Source organism: Cibotium barometz, chromosome 36 (assembly GCF_041138505.1).
Source record: "Cibotium barometz isolate CiBa-2024 chromosome 36, ASM4113850v1, whole genome shotgun sequence".
NCBI classification, from domain to species: Eukaryota; Viridiplantae; Streptophyta; class Polypodiopsida; order Cyatheales; family Cibotiaceae; genus Cibotium; species Cibotium barometz.
Window position 1 is genome coordinate 24,019,327 of NC_141081.1, and position 11,479 is coordinate 24,030,805.

General features: G+C 48.6%; 1 protein-coding gene and 1 pseudogene across 1 annotated transcript; both read right to left on the reverse strand.

Moving 5' to 3' along the window:
* Positions 1-300: 300 nt before the first annotated feature.
* LOC147617652 (uncharacterized) lies at positions 301-2,084 on the reverse strand (annotated as a pseudogene).
* A 183-nt stretch (positions 2,085-2,267) lies between these two features.
* LOC147617653 (uncharacterized) lies at positions 2,268-2,786 on the reverse strand. Its single transcript, XM_086775483.1, has one exon. It carries the CDS (start codon positions 2,769-2,771, stop codon positions 2,268-2,270), a length of 504 nt encoding a protein of 167 aa, XP_086631609.1. The 5' UTR covers positions 2,772-2,786.
* Between the last annotated feature and the right edge of the window lie 8,693 nt (positions 2,787-11,479).

The window sequence follows — 11,479 nt, forward strand, 5'->3', positions numbered from 1 at the left end:
CTTTGCCTGGTCAATCAGGCACCGGAGAGAGAAAGAAAGAAAGAAAGAAAGAAAGATATATTAACGTCTACTGGAGGCCGAAATCGGCCTATGAGACAAATCAAAGTACATGATGTGTGTCCTCCGCCCATCAATGAAAGGACAAAGGTACAAAAGGTACAAAAAAGTAACTGAAATGAAGCAGTGAGTGATCCATGCGTGAAACAGAGGTACATGATCCATGGTAGAGTGAGGGGTGGAGCTCTATCTCTAGGGGTGTCTATGCTCAGGGTAATACAAGTATGAGATGCATAAGACTAGCTAGCTCCATCCTGTACTAATATGAGGGTGCAGTATATGATACATGGGTGGATGGGGGGTAAGAGCCGCTCGTATGAAAGCCGCTGGGTCCGCCATCACCTAGGCCTGCCGCTCCTGGAGAGTCTGCTGGTGTCGAGTTTGCATCTCCTCGATCTGTTTGCGGTAGAGTCTGGAAGCTTTGTATCCTGGGGCTCGTGGTCGTCTCCTAGCCCGGACCTGCTCCGCCTGCTGGAGGGTAACCCCCGTCACTGTAGTGGGCCCTGGTGCTGTAATAACACGTTGGAAGAAGTCTGTGAGGCAGGACTGTCGCTCGCCCTCTGTTGTGGTAGCCCCTGGGCCTAGTAGGGTGTCTCTGTGTCTGTGGATCTCTGATAGGAAGCGGCCGAAGTGGCGCTGATCTCTAGACTCCATGAGCTCTCGCAAGGAAGGCTGTCCAGTGAAAAGGGTGCCATATCTGCCTCGGATGTCCTCATATGCTCTACATCTGCAGACAAAATGCTCCTCGCTCTCCACCTCCTCTCTGCATATCCGGCAAATCCGCTCTGCTCTGGGGATAGATACGGCCCTCCCTATCTCAATCTCAAGTCTGTGGGATGGCCAATCGCCACTCGCAAACTATGTGGCATATATGTGTCCATGTATCCTGGTCTCTGTATGAAGCCATCAGCCAGTATGATCATGAACTGGTCTCTATAATACAGCATCTTCGGGGGAAGAGGCTGTGTAGGTGTGATCCATGTCTCTCTAATATAGAGCTGCCATATGTCCTGCCTGAGAACTCTGTTCCTCTCACTGCGTGAGAGGTGAAAGTGGGGTGAGTCCGGATCATACTGGAAGGGTGGCAATCTCTCCATGTCCAGCCCATGGGCAGCAAACCACTGTGTAACCTGTGAGTACCACGATCCCTGCTCTCCTGTCTCTGCTAGCTGTCTAGATGCCTCAAAGGCTCTGCATGTGAGTCTGTCTGGTGGTAACTCTCTGATCCTCTGTATGAAGCATACTGTCTGGAAGAGTGCCTCAACTAGCATGGGTGGAGTGGCTAGCTCTGCTTTGATAATGTCATGGGGTACTGATGGCTTGCTGCGAAACAAGCGTGAGATCATACATACATGTGGTCTCTCAAGCTGTGCCCAAGAGGCGGCTGACAAGCCGGGGGCCCATACTGCGGCTGCATACATCAAAGCTGGGGTGACCATAGTGTCAAACAACCATCCTCTGGTGCGGGGCTCCTGGAAGTGTGCCTGGTGACATCTTCGTTCTAGTGTAGCTAGAGCTGCATAGCCTCGTGTGCGTCGGTCAATGGCCGCCTTTGCCATGGTGAAGCGTCCTGGTGGACTGGCAAAGGTGACCCCCAAGTATACATAGGAGTCAACCACCTCAACCTGCCCACCTGCTAATGATAGAACTGCGGCCCTCCGTATGGTCCTGGAAGTGTGGAAGATCATCACCTTGGTTTTCCCAAGGTTCACTGTCAACCCTCTCTGTGTACAGAAATCATCTAGAGCGCCTAGGTGGCACTGCAGACCCTCCTGTGTTTCTGAAAGCAAGATAATGTCATCAGCATATAACATGATATGTACAGGGGTACCTGCTAGGGCAGCTCCATCTCCGCCAGCTCGAAGGATGTAGTTTGAGATCTCGTCGATGTAGAGGCCAAAAAGAGTCGGGGAGAGTGGGCATCCTTGCTTCACACCAATGGTGCTAACAATAGGATCTGAGATGCCCCTCGGGTATCGTACTCTCGCTGTCACCCTCTCATATAAAGCATAGATAGCCCATATCATCTCTGATGGTACTCCAAGGCTCTGAAGTCGTCTGAAGAGTCGCTACCTGGGTACTGTATCAAAGGCTTTGCGGAAATCCACAAAGCAGCAATATAATCTCTTCTTCCGCGCCTTTGCCCCTTCAATGAGGCAGCGCAGAACGAAGATGTGGTCTATGGTGGAGAAAGCCCGTCGGAAGCCTGCCTACCCGGGGGGCTCGAAGCCCCTCCCTCTCTGTGTAAGAAAACTGAGCTCTGCCTCAAGTACAGCTCCATAGAGCTTGGCCATGATGTGCCCTATCATGATGGTCCTGTAGTTCCCTGGATCCAGGGTATCACCCGATTTGTGGATAGGCACTATGGTGTGCCTAGTCCACTCCTCTGGGAAGCCCTCCACTATAGCCCGATTGAAAACAAAGACTATCAATGGGGCTATAGTATCGGCTGCATAGATGAGGTGCTCACTCTGTAGGCCAGTATGGTCAGTGGATCTGTGATGCTGTAGCCGTCGGATGGCCCGCTCTACCATCTCTGTGGTGAAGAAAGTGGAGCTGATGGGTCGTGGATATGGTGGCTCGGGGATCGGTGGCTGCTCTGGGACCTCATAGAGCCGCTCTCCATAGTCATGCCATATGTGTGGGTCCTCAATGGGTGTGGCTAGTCGGGGCTCTCTGAGAGTGCGCCATGCTATCGCACTGTCCATACTCATGAAGAGATGATAGAGCTCAAGCTCCTGTGTCTCCTCAAAGACTCGCCGCTTGCGGCGTGTGAGAGCCTTGATCTGTCTCCGTGCCTCTCTCTCTGTGATCGCTCCCAAAGCCCGCTGTGCCCGTAGATTGCGGTACAGCTCTTTGCACTCATCATCATACCACTGGTTCTGGGGAGTCCCAGGGGGGCGGGGGTGCGGCCTGAGTGGGTAGTGTGTGGGAAGGAGCTAATGGCGGCGATGTGCAGGACGGATGAGATCTGGGATACAAGTGTGGGTAGAGGTGCAGAGGGTAGTAGTCGGCAAAGACCAGACTCTACTGTATCTGAGTATATAGTGGATAGCTCATGAGTGAAATGAATAGTGGTGTGGGGTGTGGCTCTGGAGGGTGTGTGTGAGGGAGCATCGCCCCTGAAAGAGAGAGAGAGGTATGTGTGATCTGCTCCAATGGGTATAGGCGGAATGACAAAAGAGCTTAGCAGGTGAGAAGCCTCTCGGGGTCCCATAATGTAGTCCACTGTGCTCCCTCCGCCCTCGGGGACTCCATGTGGTATGCATGTAAGACTGCCTAAGGCTGGCCACTGTACCATCCCGTTATAAATAACGAGACGATGCTGAGAACCTAGGCGTAGTAGATGTCGTCCATAGGCTGTGGGGGTGGCTGTGTCTGCTGATGTCCGTGTAATGTCGGATGCCTCTAGAGTGTGGAGAATCTCTGGGTCCTCAAAATCATACATCTCACACTGATGTCTGCTGGTCCTGGCATTGAAGTCCCCCATAAGGAAGACTTCCCCTAATGTAGAATACTCCATAATCCCCTCCATCAAGCATGTGTATGGTGACTCTCCCATCCCTCCCTCCTCCTACTCTGCTGTAGCGAATCTGGAGTCCGAAGCCCTCTCGAAAGAGGCAATGGAATAACCCTCGGATCTCATAGTATACAGTGCATCTGAGAAAGAAAGTTATATTAAACGTCTTCAAAAGACCCATAGGGCTCATGAGACCAAAAAATTTACATCATAGTCCATGTTTTATCTTGCCATGGAACTAAGGAAAGAAAAATACAACCGAGTAATAAGAAACTAGAAACAATTGATACATCATCATCATGAGGTACTAGATACCCAAAGAGTCTATGAGACCAAAAAGATGTCACACGTAATCCATGTGCAAACTAGGTGTCAAAACAACATGAAATGAAAAATAGCAAGGTTTATGTATTGCATAGATCCCTGTGTATACAATGTAGAAAGTCATGTGTCCTCAAAGGAGTATAGGGCCATACTCGTGTGGCAGTGCCTGCAACATTGAAGAATATCTTGAATCTGGAGCTGAAGGGTGGAGGGCCCAAAACTTAAGAGGGTGAGAGTGTCTAGCTTTCTAGAGGGAGGCAACTCAATCTTTGATAACTGCACATGTGCAAGCCAAAACCTCCCGGATCGATCACGGGGACTAGAGTGCCGTGTGTATCTCATGTGCTCTATGTGGTTTGCCAAAGGTGGGGTGGGTTCTCGTGGCCGTCTATTGGGTCACACTAAAAAAAAGAAAGTGTGATAATGGCTTGTGTGGGGTCCTGTTGTCCCCTCCTCTCTATGTGGGGGCATGAAGGCCTCTTGGTGTGGGCACAGTGGGCACATGTCTAGTAAGTACATCCTCAAGCATCTTTTATTACTATAGTGTATCACTCGAACAAGAGGGCTATCCATAGTCACCAGGGATGGGGGACGGTGACGGGGAATAGGGACGAGAATGGGACGGGGGATGGCCAAAAGTAGGGAATGGGGACGGGGGGCGGGGGACGACACTTCAAAATTAAAATTGTTAAAATTTTTTCTACTTTACACTTTTCTACTTTGCAAGTACATCAAAATAAACACAATTTTGCACAAAAAGATAAGCTTTTCAGTTATATTAGGCAAAATACCTTGATCAAAGACCGAATGGCCAAGGCGTTCATAATAGATACAAAATAGGAAAAGGGGCTACAAAATACAATGCATGGAAAGGCTCAAAAAATGGCAAAAGGAGCCAAGGATAAAGCCTGAGGATTGAATCATGTGAAAAGGAGTGATCATCCACGTGAAGTGCTCACCTCGTGGTCGTGGGTAGCTTGTGTCAAAGGAACATGAAGCTCATCCTCCCCTTCAGTGTCAGGGGCATGCTGCACCTCCTCTTGTGGGCTATCTTGTTGACTCATTTCCCACTCGGTGAAGGGATCGACCTTCTTTGTCATGTTCTTGCAAAGCATTCGAAAGTTTGCACTCACAAAGACAAGGTCATTGGGTCGTTCGACCCCAAGTCGATTCCTCTTCTTAGAGACAATGTGGGCATAGGTGCTCCAAAGTTGCTCCAAGAAAGAGGAGCTGACGGCCTGGCTAAGAATGCACATGGCCAACTGCTGCTGTGGCTCGGGTCCATTTAAACCAAAGTCCTCCCACCATAGAGCAACACCAACCCTCTTGCGGTCCTCCTGTGCATCAGGACAACCAAAGGACCCTTGGAAGGTCCTATACTTGGAAAGCTGGTCTGTGATCTTGCGCCTAGCCGATGGATCAAGCATAAGACAATCCAAGATGATCTTCCATCCAATGCTTACCTCTAGGTCGCTCACCTACTTGTTGCCTTGAAATTTCGGATCTAGCACATAAGCTACTGCATGCAATGGAGAGTGGTAGGAATTCCATCTTGTCACACACAAGTCATGGATTTCGTCATACTTCTCTTGGTTGGACACTAGGTCTTTGAACTTCTCTACCATGCGATCCATGGCCTTGTACACCTTGCTAATGCAAGGTTGCATGGCTTCCAAAATCCTCAAGATGTGGTCTATGGGCTTCATCATAGCATCAATGGTCTTCACATTCTCCCACCAAAATGCATCTTCTGCCTGCAACCTACAGTCCCTGCTGGTGTTTGTGCGAGACTCTTGCATGTCGGTGAACTCATCGCCAAGGAAGAGCCCCCTCAATATACTACATTCCCTCAACCGGCCCAACATGAGAAAGTAGAAGGCGAAATGGGTGTTAGAATATTTGAGGAGAGAGAAAGAAAGAAAGAAAGAAAGTTATATTAAACGTTTTCAAAATACCCATAGGGCCTATGAGACCAACACCAAATTTACATCATAGTCCATGTTGTATCTCGTCATGGAACAAAAGCTAAGAAAAAAAAAGAAATATCAACTGATACATCATCATCATGTGGTACAATCATCCACCCGCCGGGGTGGGTAGAGGGCCATCTAGGATATCTAGCATGGGTGATGCAAAGAGATCAGATAGCTGTGATACGTCCATGGAGTCGGGGGGATCTGATTCGAATCGATGTAGTGTATCCCGTATCTGCAATTGACGAGTCGAAGGGGGGCGTCTCGGGGGAGGTGGGCGTTTGGCCCACTGCAAAGTGTCAGCTCTAGCTAAGGTGACTCCTCGTGGGAGGGTAAGACCAGGGGGAGCTCGAGCTAGAAACTTTGTGGTGAGATCTATCCTCTCATCGTCCTCAACGTGTCACTGGAAGAAACTGGTGCTGGGCTGTTGGGGAGGTCCAGAGGGTGCTTGTGATCGAATCTCTGTGAGGAGGGACTCTCTATGTCTGCGGAGCTCAAGTAAAAAAAGCCCAAGGCAGTGCTAGTCAGGGTAATCAATGATCCAAGACAATGGACCAAATCCCTCTCTGAAAATGCACTGAAACCTGCCCCGTATCTCATAAATAGACCGGGCAATGACAGATGTAGTGCTTCTCGGTTCTCTTGGAGAACTCATCCATTCCTCTCCCATTGCTGCTTGATGTTCTCGGCCGCTCTCGGCCGCTTGCTCTACTATGCGCTTCTCCTTGTCAAGCAAGGTAGTTGGCAAGCTCTCGGATGAGGGGTGGGTATAGATTGTGCCATACTCCCCAATCTTCTTGACCATGGCCTTGAAGTATTCTGACCTAACAAGAAAAGCATAGATGGTAGACCTAATGAGTCTACACTCTTGATAGAATTGTCAAACTTGAAAGCAACGAAAGTGGATGGGTCATGAGTCATGACAGTTACCTCGCCGATTGAAATGCCGTGGTCGTGATAGAAGTAGGGAGCCACTGCCATGTCCACCTCCTCCTTCAAGATGAGGTTCCAGTTCTCCCCCAAGTGTTAATTGTCATCGTGGGCACATGGATTGAGAGGCGGTGGAGATGGAAGGTGTTGGTGTGGTGGACGAGGGTACATGTCATTGTTGCGGGATCAACAATCACTCGTGGTATCCTCCTTGCCGCTTCGACTGCCTCACAGACCGCGAGTTTGTCTTGAAGCTCGCGTCTCTTTTTCGGTGTGACATTGGGGCAAAAACGCACCTCGTGTCCACCCTCATGCAAGAGGTGGGCTCGCACTTTGTCAGTGCCACCCGTTCGCGTATATGGGCAAAGTTTGCATGCCCATGGCCGCGAACCACCTCTATGAGTGGATGTGGTATAGTTGACCTCCTTCCACCATGTCCATCCCGTCGTCCTTCAATGGGAAGCACTAGTGGAACGTGAGGAGGATGCCATGGACCTTGGAGAGGGTGAAAGTGGAAGAGGGTGCTTGAGTCTTGAATCTTTAGAAGATGAGAGGAGGTTGGAAGTGGAAGAGGGTGCTTGAGGCTTGAGCCTTGAGAAGATGAGAGCCTAGACTCTAGAGGGAATGTTGGAAGTTGGAAGTTGGAGAGGGAGTGGGTGATTGAGCCTCGAGAAGTTGGAAGTTGGAGAGGGAGTGGGTGCCTTGAGAAGTTGGAAGTTGGAGAGCGAGTGGGAGCCTCGTGTGTGTGCTATGCACGAGGGAGTGGGTGCCTTTTGTAGAATAAGAGAGGGGGGGGAAGGATTTGAATTTTGAGTGTGTGTGTGTAGGATAGAGAGACGGCCAGGTGACCGTTGGGTGGGCAATGGTCACTGGCCGTCCCCTGCCCGTTGTCCCCCACAACATCTCTTTCATGGGCATCCCAGGACGGCCGTCCCTTGTGGGAGACGGTCCCAACGAGGACGCCCGCCCATCCCCACTCACTCCCGCCACGGACGGGACCGGGAACGCTAGGGGACGTCCTGTCCGTTCCTTGTGACTATGGGGCTATCTCATAGTACATTGGGCATCTGAACAAGTAGTGATTCCTTGACTGGACCTCTCCAGTTGAGCATGGTCTGTATATCTGAACCTCCCATGGGATAGGCTTAAACCATCCTGTCTCTATCTTGAGCCGGTTTGAGGAAACCCTGATCTGGCTGACAGCAATCCAACTTCTCAATGAAGCCATCATCTGTGACCGGTAAGAAGTGCTTATGGTAGAGAGCCGGCTTCGTAGGAAGAATGGGGTTCTTTGCCATGTGATTGTCTTGGAGGAGATGCTTGGGAGATCAAGGGATAGTTCACACGGCCACCTACAAGGCTTGCCTTGCTTTTGACATGGATGTTTGCATGGGGTTCTACATTGACACTGCTGCTTTTGTTGTCCACTTGTGTGTCACTATTCATGTAGCCATCCCATTTTCCATTGAATCTACAACTATATTTGGGACCTGTGATCAAAGCTGTAGGGTTATGAGCTGCTCACAGTGCGCACGGGCTCCCCTCAGCTTGGATGGACCATCCATGTTTAGTAAATCAATTTTTTGGTACATGGTTATGCAATTTTCAGTATATGTGGCAAACTATTGGCCAACTAAGTGTTCACTAGGAGTACTTTTTGGTCATCACAATGTATGCCATGTGGCACTCATCAGGGATTTATCCCATATGCTCAGCTCTTGTACTTTCCCCTTATATATTCAAGGGGTCACATCAATCAAATGTGTCTCGCACAACCTCACATGAAGAAAGCAGAAAGGAAAGTGATGATTTTTATTGGTGCATACTTGCTTCCCGGTCCTCTCTACCAAGGATGGTACCCCTCCATGCACATGTAGCAGCCCGTTTCCCAAGCGACATGCCCGCGTGAAGATTTTTTTAAAAAACCCAAAAGCCATGTGCTTTTTTTAAAATTAAAATGTTCACAAAGGCTTTTAAGCCGCCTTAGCCTACCATTAAGGCTTCACACCAGTCCTACAGTAAAATTATTAAAAAGAAAGAAAAAAAAACAGTCGACGACTATAGCCCGCCGCCTCCCCTGTGTCTACCGGCCAGTGCACGCATTCACGTAAAAAAGAAGAAGAAGAAGGATTCTTCTTGTGCAAATCAGCCCGCAGTCGCCTCTCTCTCCACCCCCCCTCCCCCCTATTTTTACCTCCGTCCCCTACTTGCAGCCATGGGGCCCCTCTTCTCACTGACTCCTTCATGGCCTCTTTGGGTTCCGCACAACACCGAATCAGCAAACAGCAACCACATATATCAGGCGTGATCTTTCTTATAGTTTGGGCTTCAAACCAATTATAATATGTGGCGTATATAGATATCTAAGACCTATCACTTCATAGTTTTCCGGGCACATCACATTTCTGGGGCTAATGTTACCTTTTATGGGTACAAAGCCACTCATAGCGTTACTTGGACACATCTCACCACCCCGGTCCCTCAACATACGAGACTGACCTAATTAATTGCAAACTACCAAACAATCAACGAAGGGTTGCTCATGATATGATACGCAAATTGGTTAGTGACATCGAGATGTCACGAACTCTGTGCACGTGCGTTTGTAACCCTGCCTCTCATATGTTCACGCAGTGGCTACGGGAACCTCCATAATTTCAAAAATATCAAAAGTGAAAAGATCCAGAACTGCCACAGGGTATGAAATTTAGGCAGCCTGTGAAAAGAAAATTTCGAATGTGAAGTGCGGGGGCATTAAAAGCGGTCAAAAGGATGAAGAATGTCGATTCAGCAACTGCACCTCCAGGGGGTGCAATTGCTGAATGGCTCGACCTTATGCTACAAAGGTTCAACGCATGGGCGTTTTTATTTTAGCCATAAGCATATCTTCGCCACACCTTATTAATTACAGATGGTGGGTACTCGTTCAACGGCGTCGCTGCTCAGCATGCAGTGGTGGTGGGTACTCGTTCAACGGCGTCGCTGCTCAGGTGTGCTGCGCAGTGAGTGCCAGCAGCGGGGGTTCTGTGCCGGTCACGAGTGCATCAAGCAGCGTCGCGAGCCGCTTCTACAGAGATGGAGCCTGCACCACCCAGGTGGGAACGGGATCTGGCAACTTCTGCTTAGTTGGCGGCCAGTTCACCGGAGCGTTCTGGTTCAATGGCAGACGCCGATCGCTCTTGGGCGATGCTGGTTGTGATAGCGTGATGAAGCCAACAGGAGTCGTCTACACTGAAGATGCCTCCCAGGGCCACTGGATGCTCACTTGCTCCGATGCAGCTGAGTTGTTCTCGCAGATGCAGAATGTGACGGATGCAGAGAAAGTGAATTGGCTCATGGCTCGAGGTGCCACCTACGTCCTGCTCGAGCCATGAGCCAATTCACTTTCTCTGCATCCGTCACATTCTGCATCTGCGAGAACAACTCAGCTAGCTGCATCGGAGCAAGTGAGCGTGAGGGTGGGGATATATTTCATGCGCTCCCCCTTGTCGTGTAGCGGGGGAGTGCATGAAACACTTTCCACCTGGAGCCCTCATGCCAAGGCGACCCCACAAAGAGCTGCAAAAGCTCATTGAGGTGGAGAAGAAGGCGACCCCACAAAGAGCTGGAGAAGAAGGCGACCGCCCGCAAGAAACCGAGCCATTCCCGCCCAGGCAGAGCCTCACGATCAAGGCATTCGCAACCATGTAGAACACAAAGAGTGTGCCGATTGCAATCAGATCGAGGAGAGTACGTGCATCTCTGTGAAGAGAGCCACTATCGCAGTGCACGCACCTGCAAAATTAACAATAAGTAATTAAGGTCTACATGCGAAGATGAATTTGCTACTTCAGGTCTCCCCTTTATTTTAAAAAAAAACAATTCCTAAATTAGTAGTGTAAGTAGTCATCCAAAATAAAATTAGTAGTGTAAGTAGTCATCCAAAATAAAATTTATAGAATTCAAAAAAAAAATCTCTCAAAAAGTACATGAAAATGCACATTCATTTTAGGATATTTTGATTTTAAACAATTTTTGAAAAAATCATGTAAGAAATTAAATGAATAATGTAATTTTAAGTGATAAATAGTAATAAATTTATTCTCGAAAAGAAAGTCATCATTAAAAGTTATTGAAATGTGACATAAATAACAATATAGGATTTAAAATAGTAAAGAAACATTGACTAGTTAATCGATTAAAATAGTCGTACAGATTGCATAGACAAATTCATGGAATCAAGCTATCAATCTATCCATTGATCTATTCAAGCTTTTCTAGAGTCTGAGTCGTCCACAGTCACAAATGAATTGAGGACTCATTATTCAAGCTTTTCTAGAGTCTGAGTCGTCCACAGTCACAAACTTGCATAATCCAAAGCTGTCCAATGTCAGCCAGCTCATCCAAAGTCACACTCGACTCCAAAGTCCATCCAGCTCATCATCAATCGCCACTCTACCTACCTACCTATCTATCTACCTACCTACCCACCTATCTATCAATCTATCTACCTATCCATCCATCACTTTATGTATCTTTCCATCAATCTATCCATTGATCTATCCACCCACACACCCACCCACCCACCCACCCACCCATCCATCCATCCATCTATCTAGACCATTTCTTTTCACCGACACATTCACTTGCTGCTACAATTAAACAAACTCACATCAACATCATGCAGCATTGATAA